Source organism: Stegostoma tigrinum, chromosome 38 (genome assembly GCF_030684315.1).
Source record: "Stegostoma tigrinum isolate sSteTig4 chromosome 38, sSteTig4.hap1, whole genome shotgun sequence".
NCBI lineage: Eukaryota > Metazoa > Chordata > Chondrichthyes > Orectolobiformes > Stegostomatidae > Stegostoma > Stegostoma tigrinum.
Window position 1 is genome coordinate 23,439,938 of NC_081391.1, and position 22,141 is coordinate 23,462,078.

The 22,141-nt window shown below is 45.8% G+C and overlaps 1 protein-coding gene across 2 annotated transcripts in view; it reads left to right on the plus strand.

Annotated features, from left to right (window-relative positions):
- Positions 1-22,141, plus strand: part of cacna1ia (calcium voltage-gated channel subunit alpha1 Ia) — a 203,400-nt gene that overhangs the window by 19,302 nt on the left and 161,957 nt on the right. For both annotated transcript variants that reach the window (XM_048521514.2, XM_048521511.2), the window contains exon 3: positions 3,987-4,084. In XM_048521514.2, the coding sequence (XP_048377471.1) occupies positions 3,987-4,084 (98 nt within the window). The remainder of the gene's footprint in view (positions 1-3,986; positions 4,085-22,141) is intronic.

Sequence of the window (22,141 nt, forward strand, 5' to 3'; positions counted from 1 at the left end):
CACAACATCGAAGTCCCAGGTACTAACCCATGCTGCAAGTTCACCCACCTTATTCCGGACGCTCCTGGCATTGAAGTAGACACACTTCAATCCAACTTCTTGCTTGCCGGTGCCATCTTGCTTCCCTGAAACTTTATTTCAGACCACCCTACTCTCAACCTTTTCTATAGTCGAATTACAATTTTGGTGCCCATCCCCCTGCTGAATTAGTTTAAACCCACCCGAATAGCCTTCGCAAATTTCCCCTCCAGGACATCGGTACCCGTCTGGTTCAGGTGAAGACCATCTTGCTTGTAGAGGTCCCACCTACCCCAGAAAGAGCCTCAATTATCCAAGAATCCAAAACCCTCCCTCCTGCACCATCCCTGTAACCACGTGTTCAACTCCTCTCTCTCCCTATTCCTCGCCTCACTAGCATGTGGCACAGGCAACAAACCAGAGACAACAACTCTGTTCATCCTAGCTCTCAGCTTCCGTCCTAGCTCCCTGAATTTCTGCCTTAAATCACCGTCTCTCTTCCTACCTATGTCGTTGGTGCCAATGTGGACCACGACTTGGGGCTGCTCCCCCTCCCCCTTAAGGATCTCAAAAACACGATCAGAGACATCACGCACCCTGGCACCAGGGAGGCAACACACCAACCGTGAGTCTCTCTCGTCCCCACAGAACCTCCGATCTGTCCCCCTAACTATGGAGTCCCCAATGACTAATGCTCTGCTCCTCTTCCCCCTTCCCTTCTGAGCAGCAGGGACAGACTCTGTGCCAGAGACCTGTGCCCCACTGCTTTCCCCTGGTAAGTCATCCCCCCCAACAGTATCCAAAACGGTATACTTATTGTTGAGGGGAATGGCCACAGGGAATCCCTGCCCTGCCTGCTGGTTCCCTTTCTGTCCCCTGACCGTAACTCATCTGCCTTTTTCCTGTACTTGAGGAGTGACTACCTCCCTGTAACTCCTCTCAATAACCCCCTCTGCCCCCCAAATGATCCGAAGTTCATCCAGCTCCAGCTCCAGCTCCCTAACGCGGTTTTCAAGGAGCTGGAGTTGGGTGCACTTCCCGCAGATGTAGTCAGCAGGGACACTAGTGGTGAAACTTACCTCCCACATTCTGCAGGAGGAACATTCAACTGCCCTGACCTCCGTTCCCATTATTCTAAATTCCCAAAGACTTAAAAAATAAAGAATAAAAAATAAACTTGTTACCTTACCAATCAGGCACACAGAACGTTTTTTTTGGCTAGAGGAGGAGGATGGGTGGGAGACACTGCCCGGTATGGCATCGGAAAGGCTGAGAGGCTGACTGAGGCAGAAGTGCCCCCACCACCCTCTCCCCCCATCACTCCCCCTCTCCCCATCAAGTCAAATAAAATACAGCGATCCCACCTCACTGTGCTTCAGAATGAAATTGACGCTGAGGATCAGGCTCCATCTGTATCTCTGTGGTGGCCACAGTAGAACACTGATCCTCAGAAATATCACAGAATCTGCTTTGCTGCAATACGTTTGTCTGGGCAGTAAAGATGAGTTGGACTGAATGGTCTGTTTCCACGCTGTACAACTTTATGACTCTATGCACCGCGCCTTCACAGCGCCCTGGACCTGGGTACGATTCCACCCTCCGGCGACTGTCTGTGTGGAGTTTGCACATTCTTCCTGTGTCTGCGTGGGTTTCCTCCAGGAGCTCCGGTTTCCTCCCGCAGCCCAAAGATGTGCAGCTAACGTGGATTGGCCATGCTAAATTGCCCCATAGTGTCCAGGCATGTATGGGCTAGGCAGGTTAGCTAAGGGAAACGCAGAGTTACAGGGATAGGGTAGAGGGTGGTTTGGGGGTGGGGGGATACTCTTAGAAGGGTCAGTGTGGGCTTGATGGACCAGTAGTCTGCTTCTAGGCTTCTGATGGGTCTAAACTGCATCCACATTCCAACGTAGCTAGGTAATTTGTACATTTCCAGAAATGAAGAGTATTCATTTCTGTAGCACCTTTCCCCACCTCACAACATCCCAAAGCATCCTGCTGCCAATGATACACTTTTTGAAATCCCATCAATCTTCCAAAGTGGCAGCCAATTTGTACACAGCAAGCTGCAGCAAGCAACAATATGATGAATTGTCGGTCGCCTTGGCTCATGATCCCCTAGCTTGGACCGCACTCCCTACTGGGATAACACAGTGTGGAGCTGGAGGGACACAGCAGGACAGGCAGCATCAGAGGAGCTGCTCCTCTGACACTGCCGGGCCTGCCGTGTTCCTTCGGCTCCACACTGTGTTATCTCTGACTCCGGCATCAGCAGTTCTTACTATCTCTGAGTGAATTACCCCCCTACTGGTCTTTGAACATTATTGTGGTATTTTTCTGTTCACCTCAGAGACAGACGAGCAAAAACTCAGGCTCTGATGGTACGTCAGATGTTGGGCGGTGGTGCAGAATCTTTAAATATTTTGAAGGCAGAGGGAGATAAATTCTTGATGACCAAGGGGATGGAAGATTATCAGGGGATACGCAGAAATGTAGAGTTGAGGTTAAAATCAGATCAGCCGTGATCTTACTGAATGGTGGAACAGGCTTGAAGGGCTGAATGGCCTGCTCCTAGTTTTTTTTTAATATTCCTGTGCTGGAATTTTAGAGGGGTGGTGGAGGAAGCTGATTTGTACTGTAAGAGTAAGAGTTAATCCCCAAATCCTGTTTCGACGTTTGGGGATTGATGCCATTCCAGGGCGGTGAGACCAGGAGAAGGGCTGGAGAAAAGCACTGATCTGTTTACAGGGTTTGTCAAAAAGACATAGAGCCTCAAAGATCAGGCAGTTAGACCAGGATCGTTGTATTCAGCAAGGATTTACATGGGTCACACAGCTGTTTACATTTGAGGGCTCACAAATCCAATTAAGTGGTGGGTGTGGCATAGAATCCCAAACACTGTGAAAGCAGACCATTTGGCCCATCAAGTCCACACCAACTGGCCAAAGAACATTCCACCCAGACCCATCCCTGTGTTCCCCAGCATTTCCCTTGGCTAACTGATCCAGTTTGCACTTCCCCTGACACTACGGGCAACGTAGCAAGGCCGATCCACCTTAACCTGCACATCTCTGTGCTTTGGGAGGAAACCAGAGCAAACCAACACAGACACAGGGAGAATGTGCAAACTCCACGGAGACAGCCACCTGAGGCTGGAACCGAACCTGGGTCCCTGGTGCTGTGAGGCTGCGATGCTAACCACCGAGCCACCGCGCCACCCCAGGGAAGCTACGGCGCACAGTTTTAGAAACCTCAGCTCAGATAGTGTGGACGCTGATTGAAGCAAGGAGTTCAGGGGATAATTCACTGTGTTTTTGAGATGAGAAGGAAGTTGGGAGTCGAAGGGGACTTTCTAGCTCGATGCTATTACATTCTCGTGCAGATAGAGACAGCTGAAATGCAGTGACACTCTGTAACTGTGAGAAATTGAAGCCAGGGTGGGATGTGTAAAGGACAACAGTGTTCAAAGTTAATATTTAAACAATTTTAGGCAGCGTACTGCAAGCCCTTCGTGGCATTAAAGTATGAAGCAAAATACTGCGTCTGCTGGAAATCCAAAATAAACATGGATGGTGATGGAGAAACTCAGCAGGCCTGCCAGTATCCAGAGAAAGAGAAACGCCATTAACGCTCTGGGTCAATTAACTCTTCAAAGGAGGACAGCCTGTGAAGAAAAGTCAGAACGCTGGACTCGACACATCTCTCTCTCTCTCTCCTCAGATACTGCCTGAGCTGCTGAGTTTCTCCAGCACTTTCAGTATTTACCCCTTTATTGCATTACCACTTGTGGGATCTAGCTGTGTAGAAAATGTACGTCTGTATCAGTGTCTGCATCTGCACTACAAAGTTACTTTGTGGGCTGCTTTGGAACGTCCCATGGTTGTGAAAGGCGCTATACAAATTTAACTGCTTGGCTGTGAAGGAACCTGTCCGCTTTGTGTTAATGTTGTGTCTTGCTCTGCCTCTCACAGAATAGTGGAGTACTCGCTGGACCTGCAGAATGTCAGCCTATCCGCAATCCGAACCGTTCGAGTCCTGCGACCACTGAAAGCCATCAACCGGGTTCCTAGTAAGTGCCTGATTTCTAACTCTGTAGCATCGCAAGCCCCAAAACTTGACCGCAGCCCATTTGCTGTTGAAAACATCCTTTCTTGTTTCTCGGTTACCTCCGATATCAACCATTCCACTCTACCTCTGGCCATGCCTCCTCTCGCCTACCAACTGCCTCAAACCTAAGCACACCTCCAACTCTGAGGTAGTAGGAACTCCAGATGCTGGAGAATCTGAGATAACAAGGTGTAGAGCTAGATGAACACAGCAGGCCGAGCAGCATCAGAGGAGCAGGAAGGCTGACGTTTCAGGTCCAGACCCTTCTTCAGAAGTGGGGGAGGGGAAGGGGGTTCAGAAATAAATAGACAAGAGGGCGAGGCGGATAGTAGGTGGATAGAGGAGCGGATAGGTGGAGAGAAGACAGACAGGTCAAGGAGGCAGGGATGAGACTAGTAATGGGAAGCGGGGGTTGGGGTTGGTCAGTTGGGAGGGAGGAGCAGATAGGTGGAGAGAAGACGGACAGATCAAGGAGGCGGGGGCAAGCTGGGCTTGTCTAAGGATGGGGTTGGGGGACGGGAGATTTTGAAGCTTGTAAAGCCCACATTGAGACCATTGGGCTGCAGGGTTCCCAAGCGGAATATGAGGCGCTGTTCCTGCAACCTTCGGGTGGCATCGTTGTGGCACTGAACACACCTACAGCTCGACTGCCCAAATCCTAACTCACACCATGTCATTCCCACTGCCTTATCACCCCTAATCTACACTGAACCCCAGTGCCTTGATTTAAAAAACAATCCTCTCCATCTCTATTATGACCCTGCAACACTTCATAATTTTTGTGCTTCTCCATTCTTGCCTTTGGGGATGTGATTGTCCAATGGTATTATCACTGTGTTAATCCAGAGAGCCAGATAATATTCTGGGAATAAAAAAAACACAAAGTTGCTGGAAAAGCTCAGCAGGTCTGGCAGCATTTGTGAAGAAAAATTCGAAGTTAACGTTTCAGGTCCGGTAACCTTTCCTCAGAACACTGTTCTGGGGACCTGGGTTAAAATTCCACCAGGGCAGATCCTTTATTCATTAACGGGGTGAGGGTGTGGCTGGCTAAACAGTATTTATTGTCCATCCCTAATTGCCCAGAGGGCAGTTCAGAGTCAATCACATTGCTGAGAGTCTGGAGTCACATGTAGGCCAGACCAGGTAAGGACGGCAGTTTCCTTCCCTGAAATGGAATTTGAATTGAACGCTTAGAAAATCTGGAATAAAACATCTAATGATGACTGTAAATCCATTAGTGATTGTAAGAAAAACCCATCTGTTTTACTCATACACTTTAAGAAAGGAAACTGCCATCCTTACCGGGTCTGGCCTACATGTGACTCCAGACCCACAGCAACCTGGTTTACCCTTTGGGCAATTAGGGATGGGCAATAAATGCTACCTAGCCTGTGACACCCTCATCCTGTGAATGAATTTTTTAAAAAAAACCTGGTTTAATTTCGCTGCCTGAAGCCCCGCATCTGAAATTCCTTCCCTGAAACTCCCTGTCTCTTCACCTCTCTTTAGCCAAATTTTGTCTGATTATGACACTTTGAAATGCTTTACGATGTTAAAGGTACTATGTAAATACAAGTTATTGTTGTTGCAGTATGCACTGAGTTCTGCACGGAGAATGCATTCAAACATCAAACACGCGCATATCTTACAGGAAACTGCCTGACACTCGCCCAAGGGCTCATAGTTTCAGGTTGACTTGAGCACCAAAGCAAAACACACATTATTATTTCCAGTCTCACAGATGTGATTAGTGGCATGGAACCTAGCTGGACAAAAGAAGCAATTGACCCAAAAAAGTCCCAGATTCCTGGCATCAGGGGCAGGCTCCCACTCTGATTGGCTTTCTCCAGTTGACTGGCCTTCATTGGGTGACCATTTACAAACCCAGCATCTAGGTAGAGCTTGAGAAAGGCGGAGGTGGACACGTCTTGGGAAATGTTATCAAATGCTCAGTCAATGTTATCTAACAAATGGGTGAAAGCTATCTGTATCTATACCCTTGTCACAGTACTGTAGGGAGGTGAGTGTATCAGGTTTCGCTTAGATTTTGGGCAATGGTTGATTCTGTATTAAGTCTCTCCCTATTTATATTTCTACTCACCAGTCTTTTTATATTGCTTATTATTCTTAAACTATTCCTAAACCATCCATGGGGACAGTGGAAGCTTTTCGCTGTATTTTGCAATAAAAAACACGTGACAATAAGATCATTCATTCGTTTAATCAATGACGTCCTTCGTGTAGGCTATAACTCAAATGCGATTTGTTTGGAGTGTATTCCTCTTGAAAATTTAAGGAATAGGAGCAGCAGGAGATCATTCAGCCTTCTGAGACCACTCTGATAGTCAATGGGATATTGACTAATCTTCTACCGCAACACCACTTTCCTGCATATTCCCCACTGCTTTCCTTAATATTTTAAATATCTAGGTACTCAGCAATGTTAGTCTTCATTGTACTCAATGACTGAATGCCCCATGGTCTTCCGGAGCAGAGAAAGCGTACCCCTAACCGTCACCCAAACCAGAACCCTCGCCCTAACTTTAACCCTAATCCTAACCCGCACATTAATCTTAACCCTAACCCTAACTCTAACTTTAATCCTAACTCTAACCCTAACCTGAAATATAACCCCATTCCTAATCCTAAAATTAGCCATAATTCTAACTCTAGCCCTAACCATATGCGTAACTATAACCCTAAATCTAACCCTAGCTCTAATCTTAATTTTAACCTTGACCCTAGCCCCAGCTATAACCCTAACTCTAACCGGAAGCTAAACACTAACTGTAACCGTAATCCTCACCCTAACCCTCACCTGAGCCATAATCCTAAACCTAAACATAACGCTAACTGTAACCCTAACTCCAACACTGACCTTAACCCTAACAGTAACCTTACTCCTCACCCTAACTGTAACCCAAGCGCTAACCCTAACTGTAACTGTACACTAATGCTAACTGTAGTCCTAGCCCTAACAGTAGCCCTACTCCTCACCCTAACCCTAACTGTGACTGTGACCCTAACAGTAACCCTAACCCTCACCTGAAACCTAACTCTAGCATCTCTCCCTAGCTGTAACCCTAACTCTATGCCACACTCTGAGTGAAGAAATTCCTCCTCATCTGAGTCCTGAATGATTTGCCCTTTATTCTTATTATTGCCCTTTATTCTTATTATTGCCCAGGTGTGTTGCCTGGTTTTAGACTACCCAACCCAAGGCAAGCATCCTTCCTGCATCCTTCCTGCATCTAACCTGTTGGTGCTTGTAAGAATGTTGCATGTTTGACTGCGATCACCTCTCATTCTTCTAGAATCCCTGCAGTGTGGAAACGGGCCCTTCGGCCCAATAAGTCCACACCAACCCTCAGAACATCTCACCCAGGCCCATCCCCCCCATAACACACCTAACCTTCACATCCCCAGATACTGTGGGCGATTTAGCACGGCCAATCCACCCCAACCTGCACATCTTTGGACTGTGGGAGGAAACCGGAGCACCCGGAGGAAACCCACACAGACACGGGGAGAATGTGCAAACTCCACACAGACAGTCGCCTGGGGGTGGAATTGAACCCAGCTCCCTGGCACTGTGAGCCACCATGTCACGAGCCCTAGAACATAGGTCCAGTCTATTTAATCTTGCCTTGTTAAACAATCCATCCATTCATGTCATCTATGGAGCGACATCCCTGCCATACACTAGGTGCTGTCTCAGCAGTACTCCATATAATTGCAGTGTAGCATCTTTACTGTTACAATCGGTTTCCTTTGTAATAAAAGCCAACATATTATTTTAATGACTTACATCTGAGCTGCCCTCTGGGTAAATTAGGGATAGGGAATAAATACTGGCCCAGCCAGCATTGCCCACAGCCCATAAACACATTTTTTTAAAGGTACCCATGTGTTAACTTTCAGTAGCTGACAAAGAAGGACACTCACATCACGTCAACACTTCCAGCATCTCACCATTTAGGAAATATTTTGTCTTAAATACTTACCAAAGTGAATAACTTTACATTCCTCTACATTGGAATCCATCTGCCAAACCCTTGTTCATCTGCCCAGCCTCACTGCGTTGGTTAGTTCAGTTGGTTGGATGACTAGCTTGTGATGAGGAGCACTGCTAACAGTGTTAGATCAATTCCTGTACTGGTTAAGATTACCATGAAGGCACTTGCCTTCCCAACCTTGCCCCTCTCCTGAGGTGTTGTTACCCTTAAGTTAAACCACCACCACCAGCTGTTTCTCTGTAATGAGAGAGCTGCCTTCGGACTATAGTGACTTTACTAGATCCCCTCGAAGTAACTTTGCATCCGTCTCACAGCAATCATCTTCAGCTAGTTTTGTACCATTAGCTTATGCCTATTGGTATTGTAGCTACACCATTAATCAAGAGGCCCAGGAGGTATTCTGGGGACGTGGGTTCAAATCCATCATGGCAGGTATGGAATTTGAATTCAATAAATGACGGGAATTAAAAATCTATTGATGACCCACTTGTCGAGAGAAACTCCTGTCTGGTTCCCTAAAGACGTTTAGGGAAGGAAGTTTGCCATCCTTACCTGGTCTGGCCTACATATTGCTCCAGACCCACGGCAATGCAGTTGACTCTTAACTGCCCTCTGGGCAATTAGGGATTGGCAATAAATGCTAGCTTGGCCTGTGATGCCCATATCCTATGAATGAATTGAAAATAAATTTCTTTTTGTCACCTATAATCAACAGCAAAAAGCATGAAGGAGGAAAGCAGGAGCTGTGAGGGCATGTCTCTCTGATTGTCCAAGTTAATTTGTCTTTTCAGGGAGCACAAATTTCATTGCATACTGGAAACTACATTGGTTGTATTTTCGAAACATAATATTCTGTTGCTAAGGCCATGATTCATAGAGATTCAGTTTTGTAAAATTCCTACAGTGTGGAAGTAGGCCATTTGGCCATTGATTTCACACCAACCCTCCAAAGGGCATCCCACCCAGACCCACCCCATATCTGTAACCCTGTATTTCCCACAGCCAATCCACCTAGCCTCCTTTTGGCCCATGGGAGGAGTTTTAACTCCTTCAGACCACGCCTGTGTGCAGGTCAGTCAGAGCTCATTTGTTCCTTTGTGCATCTAAAGCATCGACTGGGGAGAAAAAAAAAATTGCAACCTTTGTTGTTTGAATCAGCATGAAATTCTTGGGTTTTCTTTGGTTCTTCTGAAAGTGTGATTACTATAGTTCATCAGAGATAGCAGGCATCCTGGCTTGTGTAATCATGTCAGTTTCTGTTGCTGGTGAGTTAGTCTTTATATTGTAAATAATTCATATTTTTGTACTTTATTTGATATGCAATATTACAATTTGCATATAGACTAGACAAGATTTGTATTAGGATTACTATTTTTATACTTGTACAGATATATGTGTTACTTAATATTTAGAGATGGGGTAAACAGTTTGCTAATATCCTTTTGAAGTGGTAATTAAGAGAAGGATTTTCAAATGAAATATGTCTGTGTACTTAAATCTATCAAAAGCTATTCATCATGTACAAACATGTCCACTGTGAATTGGTTTTGTTTGGAAAGGCTAGATAAAAACCATCTCCATAAAATTGATTTTGGCACAATGACTGTTGTTCAATTAAAATAAGATCTAATTTCATCATGAGCCTGGACTCTAATCAGCATTTTAACCTCACTTATTTGACAAGTGGAAGTTAGTTGGACACCATAGTTCTGAGTGAAAAGGAATATGAGCTGGCACAATGGGATTTAGTACAAGGGTTTTGTTCCCTTTGTAATGCAAGGCAAGTGATTTTATATGCACGGTGCTAATAGCATTTATTTTAGAATTTGGATTTTGAATGAGTGGCATGTGGGTTTTAGGTTTGCGTGTATGAAGAAGTTTAATGACTAACTTGTCAGTGTTTCTGGAATCATTGGGTGGAATCATCTGAGCAAAATGGGCTCAGAAATGTAGCAGAAAGAAGCTCAAGAAGTTCAGTGAAGTGAGATGATGGCTTAGTAGTATCATCACTGGACAGTTAATCCAGAGACCCAGATAATGTTCTGGGGACTTAGGTTCAAATTCTGCCAAGGCATATGGTAGAATATGAATTCAATAAATATCCAGAATTGAGATGTCTGATGATGACCATGAATCAATTGTCAGGAAATCCCATCTGATTCACTAATGTCCTTTAGGGAAAGAAACTGCCATCCTTACCTAGTCAGGCCTACATGTGACTCCAGACCTACAGTAATGTGATTGACTCTTAGCTGCCCTCTGGGTAATTAGGGATAGTCAACAAATGCTGCCTGGCCAGTGATGTTCTCACCTTGTGAATGAATAAAAAGTCTTGACAAAGAGCATCCCATGCCATCTTTGTGGCTTTTGATAAGTGTGTTAATGAGTTTATCAGTAGGCAAGATACCAATTAAGAGGGATTATTGCTTGTTTAAACATCTTGTTACAGACCCAACTTGCCCCATTAGTTGTGATCAGAGATAATGGGAACTGCAGATGCTGGAGAATCCAAGATAATAAAATGTGAAGCTGGATGAACACAGCAGGCCAAGCAGTATCTCAGGAGCACAAAAGCTGACGTTTTGGGCTCTCTGATGAAGGGCCTAGGCCAGAAACATCAGCTTTTGTGCTCCTGAGATGCTGCTGGGCCTGCTGTGTTCATCCAGCTCAACGCTTTGTTATCTTGCTCCATTAGTTTTCAGCTTTGTATCTTACCAAATGAGCCAAACAAGCTCCACATTGAGAAATCTCAACTTGGAAACCAGAATGGGTACCTAGTAAATCCAGCTTGCCACTTAGCCCGGAGAATGTTCATGCTGATACCAGGCACCAACACGTCTGGGCACAGTTCATGAGAACCGGCCACATGCATCCCATTTCGACAGACATTGGCATCCAACATGTGTCAGCCTCGGAGAACCCTCATTGCGCACCTCCAATCCAGTTCCAGCATGTTTCTGCACTTCAGTGCTGTCTTTCAGGTTGCCCTGCTTACTCTCATTGTAACATTAGGCAAGGACCCTGTGCACTCAGGGGTACAAGGGTTGGGCCAGGCTACACCTCCTAGTCCTCTGCTCATTGTTGCAGCACTCAGTTACTCTGAGCCTACCTTGATGCTCAAAGCACTCCCAACTTAACTTTTCCCTCTCTGTCCCTCCAGCCAGAGACCCAGGCTTATTTTCCATCTGTCTTGCTGTGACACAAGGCCAGGAATCTTGTCCTGGTTGTCAGCAAGCCTCAGTCAAACCAAGGTGGGGGGGACAGCCTTTGCTCAGCGGAGCTTGCACAAGAAGTCAAGGGGAGCCTTGGGTATTTTACAGGACCTTAGATGTAGGATACTACCTCGTTAGGAGTGGTCAAGCTAGATATATGCTCAAGGCTCTTGCAGTGGGATCTGAACACTGACTGCGAGGCAATGCCCAAGGCATAAAACTGCTTTTTACACTGGAGCAGAAATGGAACATTCACTGGGATTGTCATTAAATTGGATCAGTAATTCACATGGAGTTATGTGGAGCCCAGCCAGACCATAGAATCAGAATGCCCTGCGTATGTACAGTTATTAGCCAGGACTAGAAATTTCTCTGTACAGCCTCAGGCAATAATGTCAAACTTATTGATGGTGTGCTCTCTGAAGTATTGGCCAGTTCTGCTGAAGAAAGACAAAGAGTTCATCTAATCAGATTAATCTGTTCAAATTTCCATGATAACTATCAAATAAACCAACATGAAAAGGATAACTTCTAGTAACTGGCCACTAAGTGAAATAAGGCTAAGAACTAGCTGTCAACATATTACACCCTGCAAGCATGATATCTGTCTACCCACCATGTTGAGGGGCTGACACTTCCAAGTGAATGATGAACTTGCCTATGATGGTTCAATGGCTACCAATCTCCACTCTGAATCAGAATGTTGTGGGTTCAAACCCCTTGCACGAGACATAGAAACATAAATGATAGGATCAGAATGAGGCCATCGGCCCTTCAAACCTGCTCCGCCATTCTTCATGATCATGGCTGATCATCCAACTCAATAGCCTAATCCTGCTTTCTCGCCATAAACTTTTATTCCATTCATCCCAAGTGCTATATCTAACCACATCTTCAATACATTCAATGTTTTCGCATCAACTACTTCCTGTGGTTGTACAGGATTCCACAGGCTCACCATTCTTTGGATGAAGAAATGTCTCCTCATCTCCATCCTAAATGGCCTAACCGGAATCCTCATACAATGACCCCTGGTTCTGGACACACCCACCATCAGAAGTATCCTCCCTGCAGAAGAGATGGAGGTGGAAAAACATTGGATATGAGGTTCGGACTAAGGTCCATTCAGCCTCTTGAGCCTCCTCTGCCATTCAGTAACGTCATGACTGACCCAATCCGCTTTCCACACTTCCCTCACATCACTCAATTCCATGGCACTCAAAAGTCTCTATCGCTCTCCAACCTGGAAATACTCAGCAGCTGAGCTTTAGGACACCAGCCTCAAGATCCTCAAGGTGAAGGCCTGCATGGTCTAGAACCAATGCCTGGGGTGGACTGGAGGCTAGGTACCAGCATGGTCTGGGTTGGAGGACCACTGTTGTGAACTTTTTATTTCACTATTTTCTAAGATGTTGTAACTAAAGAAGCTGAACCTAAGATAGTGCCGTAAGTGGCGATGTATTCTTTTCACTGTATTCATTTAAGTACACGTGACAATAAAGCTTATTCAATTAAATTCCATTCTATTTGTAAACAAAACATTCACACCCTCGAAAGCACATAACCCAAGCTGACACTCCCATTCTCTGGAGATGGAGGAGGGCAGCACCAGTGGAAGGTATGCCTTTCGGATATTTTCTCTGGGCTTCTGATTTTGATTGCTATGAGATGTGGCAGCATGAAAATCACTGCTCATTTGTTTAAAGGAAGGTATCCACTGCTGCATATGTGCCTGAAAGAGTTAATACCATGGAGTACCGGAGGTACCACAAATTATGACAACACCATGACATCAGAAGAGCTTGGATCTCAAAAGGGTGAAACCAAACATCAGGCCCTTCTCGATTTCTGTCATGTCAACATAACCTGGAACTAGCTGCTAACATGCGATGAACTCTATCTTGTTAGTTACAGGAGACTCTTCTAGTTAGACCAGGAAGTGGCTTTTATCCACCAATGCAGCCAAACATAAGTCTCAGCGGGTGATAGAGAAGGCAAATGGAATGTTGGCCTTAATTTCAAAGGGAATGGAGGTTTGGCTAAAGTTACACAAGGCACTAGTCAGACCACAGCTAGAATACTGTTTTAGTCCACTTGTCTAAGGAATGATATATGAGCATTTGAGATAGTCCACAGAATGTTCCCTCGGCTGGTTTTCCCATGCAGAGAGATTGAGGAGGTTGAAAACTTAAGGAGACCCAATCTTATTGAAATATAGGGTTTCTATGGGGTTTGGTGGGGTAAATGCTGTTTCCCCTGTGGGAGATTCTAGAGTCATAATCTGGACTGTCCATTTAAGACAGAGAAGAGGAGGAATTTCTTCTCTCAGAGGGTAGTAAATCTGTGGAATTCTTTACCACAGAGACCAGTTGAGGCTGGGTAGTTATGTATATTCAAGGTCGAGAGAGACACATTTTCAATCAGTGAGGGAATCTAAAGTTATGGGGAAAAGGCAGAAAAACGGGAGTTGAGGATTATCAGATCACCCATGATCTCATTGACTGGTGGAGCAGACATGAAGGGCTGAGTGGCTTACTTCTGGTCCCGCACGTCACTGTGTTGTGAATGGAATAGCATAGAATCCCGACAAGTGTGGAAGCAGGCCATTCAGCCAATCAAGCCCACACCAACTCTCTGAAGACAACCCCAGGAGACCCACACCACACCCTATCCTTATAACACTCATTTCCCATGGCTAATCCATCTAGCTCGCAATCCCTGGACACAATGGAACAATTTAGCATGACTGATCCACGTAAACTGCACATCTTTGGACTGTGGGAGGAAACCCATGCAGACACAGGGAGAATGTGCAAACTCCACACAGACAGTCGCCCGAGGGTGGAATCAAACCCGGGTCCCTGGTGCTGTGAGGCTGCAGTGCTAACCACTGAGCCACCGTGCCACCCATAAATGGTCTAAGCAGGTAGGTTTTTGCGCTTGTAGAAAATGATGGCAACACCTTTGATCATGTACACCTCTCGTAAAACACAGCAAGTTGGCCCCTTGCCATACATCAGCTATTTCAAAGTAGTTAAACATGATGAATTTCAGGGAAATTTGCCAGCAATAAATTTTGCTTTACATTAAGTTTTCAAGCATGTTTAATCACTACCAGAATATGTCACACACCAGACATATTACCAGTGTACGGTTCTCCACTTTAAACTGGCATCATGATCTAAAGCACTTTCAGACTGCGTGAGTAGTCACTGCAAAACAAACGGATCCACTGTACCCGGTGTGGCTTCCTCTACATTGGGGAAACCAAGCGGAGGCTTGGGGACTGCTTTGCAGAACACCTCCGCTCAGTTCACAATAAACAACTGCACCTCCCAGTCGTGAGCCATTTCTACTCCCCCTCCCATTCCTCAGATGACATGTCCATCATGGGCCTCCTGCAGTGCCACAATGATGCCACCCGAAGGTTGCAGGAACAGCAACTCATATTCCGCTTGGGAGCCCTGCAGCCCAATGGTATCAATGTGGACTTCACAACCTTCAAAATCTCCACTTCCCCCACCGCATCCCAAAACCAGCCCAGTTCGTCCCCTCCCCCCACTGCATCACACAACCAGCCCAGCTCATCCCCTCCACCCACTGCATCCCAAAACCAGCCCAGCCTGTCTCTGCCTCCCTAACGTGTTCTTCTTCTCACCCATCCCTTCCTCCCACCCCAAGCCGCACCTCCATTTCCTACCTACTAACCTCATCCCACCTCCTTGACCTGTGCATCTCCCCTGGGCTGACCTATCCCCTCCCTACCTCCCCATCTATACTCACCTCTCCACCTATCTTCTTTTCTCTCCATCTTCAGTCCGCCTCCCCCTCTCTCCCTATTTATTTCAGAACCCTCACCCCATCCCCCTCTCTGATGAAGGGTCTAGGCCCAAAACGTCAGCTTTTGTGCTCCTGAGATGCTGCTTGGCCTGCTGTGTTCATCCAGCTCCACACTTTATTATCTTGGATTCTCCAGCATCTGCAGTTCCCATTATCTCTATTGACTGATTTATTCTGTCAGGACTCCATCATGATTACTTCATCTTGAACACTGCTTCCAGCAACAACAGAACAGTTCAGAAGCAGAGAAAAGCTTTGGTGCCCACTTCAAGCTTGTATTAAATGTGTAGATGAGGGATCGGGGCGGTGATCTGATGTAGTGCTGGATTAATCTTGTCAGCAACATTGAGCAATCAGTGTGTGGGGAGATTTGCTTTCTGACTGTATTATACAAACACTGAGATGCCTGCAATACCCATCTGTCTGGAACTGACAGCATTGGATTTAGCAAGAGGGAGCACCCTTAGGAAGGAGGCCCAGGCCTTTGCGAGGGCACATAGAAACTAGAAGCAGCAATAGATCATTCAGCCCTTCAGGCCTGGTCCACCATTCAATTTTACCTTACCTGGTCCTCTATCTTAACACCATTTTCCTGCTTTTTATACCCCTCGATGCGTTGGGCATCTAAAAATGCAACATTCTCCTTCTTGAATGCATTCAGTGACCCAGCCTCCACAGTGGTGGAGAATTCCACAAATTACCTACCCTCTGAAATGTTTCCTCATCTCAGTCCTAAATTGGCAGCTTGGTGACTCAGTGGTTAACACTGCTGCACCACAGGGACCAGGGTTTGACACCAGCCATAGGCCACTGTCTGTGTGGAGTTTGCACATTCTCCCGTGTCTGCGTGTGTTTCATCCCACAGTCCAAAGATCTGCAGGTTAGGGTGGACTGGCCATGCTAAATTACCCACAGTGCCCGGGGACACGCAGGCTGGTTGGATTAGCCATGGGAAATGCAGGGTTACAGGGAACTGGTAGGGGGAATGCATCTGGTTGGAATGATCTTCCAAGGATCAGTGTGGATTGGATTTGGATTTGACAGCTGAAGTGAGCAATTTTGATGTTGGGGCCCTGAAGGCAATGCCTTTGGGATTGTGTTAACCAATACCAGCACAGCTCTTTCATTGTCCACAGGGTTGAATGACCTGCTTCCACAATATAGGGATTCTGTGACTAAAATGTTCTACCACGTATCCTGAGAACTTTTGTTCTAAACACCACACAACCAGGGAAAACATCCTCCCTGTCGCTAGTCAGTCCAGACCTGTTAAAATTTTAGACGTTTCAGTCAGATCCCCTCTCATTCTTCCAAACTCCAGTGAATACAGGCCTGGCTAAAGCTCTCCCCCATGACAGTCCTGCCATCTCCAATATCAGCCAAGTGAACCTCCATTGTACTTCCTCTGTGAGAGAGCAGACCCTCTCTTAGGAAGGGAGACCTACAGAGGAGGTTCTCTAGAATGGTATCAGCAAAATCATAGATCCCTACAGTGTGGAAGAAGGCCATTTGGCCTATCGGGTCCACACTGACCCTCTAAAGGATATTCCGCCCCTTATCACCACCTCCCCCCACTCTATCCCTGTACCCATGCATTCCCCAAGGCTAACCCACCGTAAGCTGCACATCCCTGGACACTATAGGACAATGTACCACGGCCAATCAACCCTAACCTGCACATCTGTGGACTATGGGAGGAAATGGGAGCACCCGGAGGAAACCCCCACAGACTCGGGGGGAATGTACAAACTCCACACAGGCAGTTGCCTGAGGCTGGAATCAAACCCAGGTCCTTGGCACTGTGAGGCTGAGCCACCAGGCCTTCAGTTCATGTGGAGACACTGGAGAAGCTGGGATAGTTTTGTTATGTGGGTTAAGAAAAGGTTTAATACTGTTCAAAAATTATGGGGACTTTAACTGGAATGATTAAAATCATGGAATCGAATCAGATGGAGGCTATTCAGCCCATTATTCTCTACCTGCCCTTTGAAGGAAATGTCCAATTTACTCCACGTCACTCTTTAAAAGCTGACACAGTCCATGTCTCACAGTCAACTGTGCCTCCTTTACTAACATAACAGCAGTCACTGGTTTCAGAGTGTATGATTGCTGGAAAGCGCTTTCACTGAGATGTGTGATTGGAGATGAATAAGTACTGTACAAATTCGTGTTATTTAAGAGAAAAGTATTTGTTGCCTCATTTGTTTGTTTACACTGCACAGGGTTGTCTAGTGGTGTAACACATCATGTACCTTCATGTTTGGATTTGACAGCTGAAGTGAGCAATTTTGAAGTCGGAGCCCTGAAGGCGATACCTTCGGGATTCTGTTAACCTATACCAGCACAGCTCTTTCATTGTCTGCACTCTGCTGGTTTACGGAGATGACTAATGGCCTCTGATTGAACATCTACATTTGTTGTGTCAGATCATCATCATGTTTAGAGGAACCGCTGTCTGGAATCAGGCCATAACTGACCAGCGTCAGTTCAGTTGTGACCCATCTGACTGAATGAACAGGGAGACAGTGAATGAAAGGCCAAGGGAAGAGGGAACATCACTTTGTTTTCCATCATTCTTCTCCCGTCTAACAAGTCATAAAATCTTAGAACCATACAGGGCAGGAGAGGCCCTTTGGTCCATCAAGTCTGTGTCGCCAAAGGCACACTATCTACACTTGGACCAAAGCTTTGAATGTTATGACACTGGAAGTGTTCACCTAACTACTTTTTAAAGGTTGTGAGGTTTCCCACCTCAACTATGCTCCCAGGTAGTGCATTCAGATCCACATCAGCCTTTGGGTGAAAAAATAATTTCTTCAAATTTACCCTAAACCTCCTGGCTTTCACTACAAAATTATGTCCCCATTTTTAATTCAACTGTGGGGTGTGGGTGTTGCTGGCAGGGCAGCATTTACTTCCAGTCCCTAGTTGCCCTTGAAAAGGTGGTGCTGAGCTGCCTTCTTGAACTGCTGCAGTCCACCTGCCCACTTTTGCTACAGCCCCTTCGATTAACTGCTTTCTATTCACACTGACCATGCCCCTCATAACCTCATATCCCTTTGTACGTTCCCTGCTCCCTTCCCCGATAACCTTCTTGGCTCCAAAGTAAACAACCTGACCTTATTCAGCCTGTCTTTCTCACTGATTTACTCCATCCCAGTTGTTCCTGTCCTGTGGGATTTGTGATAATAATGCAGACATGGGGACAGGAGCAGACTGGTGTAATGCAGGATAAATCTGATCGGAGATATTGAGAGAGCTGTGTGCAGGGGAGAGCGACGTTCTGGCTGTTCTGTACAAACACTGGCATGGTGGTTTGGGATGCAGAGTTGGTGCTAACACCAAGGGTTCAATTCCGGCACTGGCTGGGGAGATCGCGAATACCCTGCCTTCTCAATCATGCATGAGACATGGTGACCCTCAGGTTCAAATCAACATCAGTCATCCCTCTCTCTCCATAAGGGAGCACTCCTCTGGGCAACGTTATCATTATCTTCCAAGCATTAGGATGGTGGAAATGCCCAACTCCCCAGCCTGAAGTATTATTTGGATAAAAATGGTGTGCAGGGTGCAGGGATATCAGTAAAAGGCAGGAGATTTACACTTTGTATTAGAGCCAGCACAGATTCGATGGGCCGAATGGTCTCCCTCTGCACAGTCACAGTTCTGTGATTGACTCTGTTTCTCTCTCTTTCCTGATGCTACTGGGCCTGCTCAATATTTGTTTCAGATTCCCAGGGCTGGCAGCCTTCTGTTTTGCCCTTAGAGATTAATAATCTGTAATGAAACATAGATACATGGAAGATAGAAGCAGGAGGAGGCAATTCAGCTCTTCGGGCCTGCTCCACCATTCATCACAATCATGGCTCATTGATTCAATACTCAATACCAACTCAACAGCCTAATCCTGCTTTTTCCCCATAACCTTTGACCCCAATCGCCCCAAGTGCTATATCTAACCACCTCTTCAATACATTCAATCTTTTGGCATCAACTACTTCCTGTGGTCATGAATTCCACAGGCTCACCACGCTATGGGAGAAGAAATGTCTCCTTATCTCCATCCTAAATGGTCTATCCCGAATCCTCAGGCTGTGACCCCTGGTTCTGGACACACCCACCATCGAGAACATCCTCCCTGCCTCTACCCTGTCTAGCCATGTTTAAATTCTTTAAGATTCTATGAGATCCCTCCTCATTCATCTGAACTCCAGCGAAAACAATCCTAACCCAGTCAATCTCTCCTCATACGTCAGACCCGCCATCTCGGGAATCAGCCTGGTAAACTTTCGCTGCACCCCCTTGAGAGTAAGAACGTCCTTCCTCAGTAAAGGAGACCAAAACTGCACACAATAATCCAGGTGAAGCCTCACCAAGGCCCTGTACAACTGCAATTACACATCCCTGCTCCTGTACTCGAAATTTCTCACAATGTATGGGAATCTTTGAAATTCTCCAATATAGATAGCACCAATAATTCACCTGTTTGCTGCACTGATAGAGTCACCGTCCATCACACATAGTTACACCAAGTCTACAACACAGAATTAGGCCACTCAGCCCAGCTGCTATACCTGTGATTATCATCCCAACCAGTCAGCATATTCTTCTAAGCCTTCATGTTTAAAACAAAATATTTCAGGCATGGGGCACCTCAGGTAAAAACAAATAAAGAAAGCTTTTGGCAACATCTGTGGAGAGAGCAAGGGTTCAGAAGAAGAGGCATACTGGCCTCAAAACATTAACGCTGTTGCTCTCTCCACAGATGGCGGCAGACCTGCTGAGTTTCTCCAGCACTTTCTTTCCCATTCTTCCTAGTCCTTTCTCCCACACATGTCCATATAACTTCTAGCGGTGGCGTGTTCCATGCTCTGATTCAGAAGGTTTTTCCTGAGCTCCCCTCATGGATTTATTTGAGATGTTCTTGTATAGTTGCTGTGCTCTGGGTCAGTTGGCTAAATGGCTGGCTTGCAATGCAGAGTAACACCAACAGTGTGGGTTCAATTCCTGCACTGGCTGAGGTTACCATGAAGGAGTGTCCTTTTCAACCTCTCCCCTCACCTGAGGCACAGTGACCCTCAGGTTAGACTACACCAATGGTCTCTGTCTATTGAGATCAGAGCTCTATGGTCTGATGAGTTTACGGAGACTATACCTTTAGTTAACAACACAATATCCAAAAATCTTGACCAACTAAATGCTAAGCATGTTACTGAGTTAATCTTGTAAACCTCAGCAAGCTGATTCCAGCACAATGAGTGGAATATGGTCACGGGGAAAATTTTTGTTAAAGAACAGGTGCTGATTCATGTTGAGAGGTGTTTGCTGTCCAAGGTCCTGAATTAGTTCAATTGTCATTATGGAGGTTTTCCCACATGGGGGTGCTAGTTTCCTGTTTGAGCGCAAACTCCATTGTAAATGGGTTTGAACGCCTGATCCATATAAACCAGGAACACGAGTAGGCCACTTGGCCCTTCGAGCTTGTTCTGTCATTCAATAAGATCACGGTGGTTCAGTGGTTAGCGCTGCAACTTCACAGCGCCAGGGACCCAGGTTCGATTCCAGCCTCGGGTGACTGTGTGTGTGGAGTTTGCACATTCTCCCTGTGTCTGTGTGGGTTTGCTCCGGTTTTCTCCCACAGTCCAAAGATATGCAGGCTAGGTGGGTCAGCCATGCTAAAATTGCCCACAGTGTTCAGGCGTGTGTGGGTTATAGGGGGATGGGTCTGGATGCAATGCTCCAAGGGGCAGTGTGGACTTGTTGGGCCAAAGAGTCAGTTTCCACACTGTAGGAAATCTAATCTAATCATGGCTGATCTGATCTGAACATCATCTCTACATTCCTGCATATGCCCCCATAATCTTGCATGGCTTTCATCATCAAGAATCTATCTCCCTCCGCTTTCAAAATAGTTAAAGATTATGCATCCAGTGCCTTTTTAGGGAAGGGAATTTCAAAGACTGACAATGCTGTGAGTGAAATAAAAGTTTCCCTATTGCTGCATTAAATAGGTACCTTCTTATTTTTATCTAGGACCCCACTTCGTAGATTCTCCCACAAGAGGAAACGTTGTTCTCTCATCCACCTAGTCGAATCCCCACAGGATCGTATAGAATTCAATTAAGCCACCTCTGACTCCTCTAAACTTCAAAGATCAAAGTGCTCAGATTATTACCTTCATTTTGCATCTAGTTGTTGATGTGTATCAAGAGTTTCACAGCTGATAGATCTTGATGAATTTTTATTCAGCTGAGAGCAGGAGCAGATTGGTGTCTCTAACCTCCTCCAGAACGTAGTTGAATTATACCTGGTCTGTATCTTAAATCATGTCGCTGACTTTTCCTTACCCCTCGGCACCCTCACTCAATGAAACGTTTTCTATCCTGGAGGCTTCAGTTAAACCAAAATAGCCACACAGTTTTGGAGAAAAGAATTGCCAATTCTTTGAAGAAAAGCTTCTGAACAATCAATCTCTGATAAAATGGCCATACCCTTTGCTATCAGAGAAAATAGTGTCTTCATATCTGCTCTTTTGAATCCCTAAAAGTACCACAATCAGGACACCCCTTAATCTTCCAAAGTCAAGGAAATACAAGCCATAATTATAACGTGTTCCTGATTGGGCCCAGAACATGTCAAATGTCCAAATAAAAACACAAGGAGTGCTGGAGAAACTCAACAGGTCTGGCAGTATCTGTAGAGAGAGAAACAGAGTTAACATTTCGAGTCTGTTATGACTCTGCTTCAGAGGTAAAAGCAGCTGGAATATGTTATAATATATGATATTGACAGAGGAGGAGGTGGAGTGAGTGGAACAGATGGGGAGGATGCCCAGAAGAAAAGACATAGGCAGTGATAATGGCGATAAAGGAGTGATAGGGATGCAAATTAGGTGTAAATGTCCGCTGCAAAAAGGTGAAAATGGATCTGCTCTGTATGCCATCATGCAGA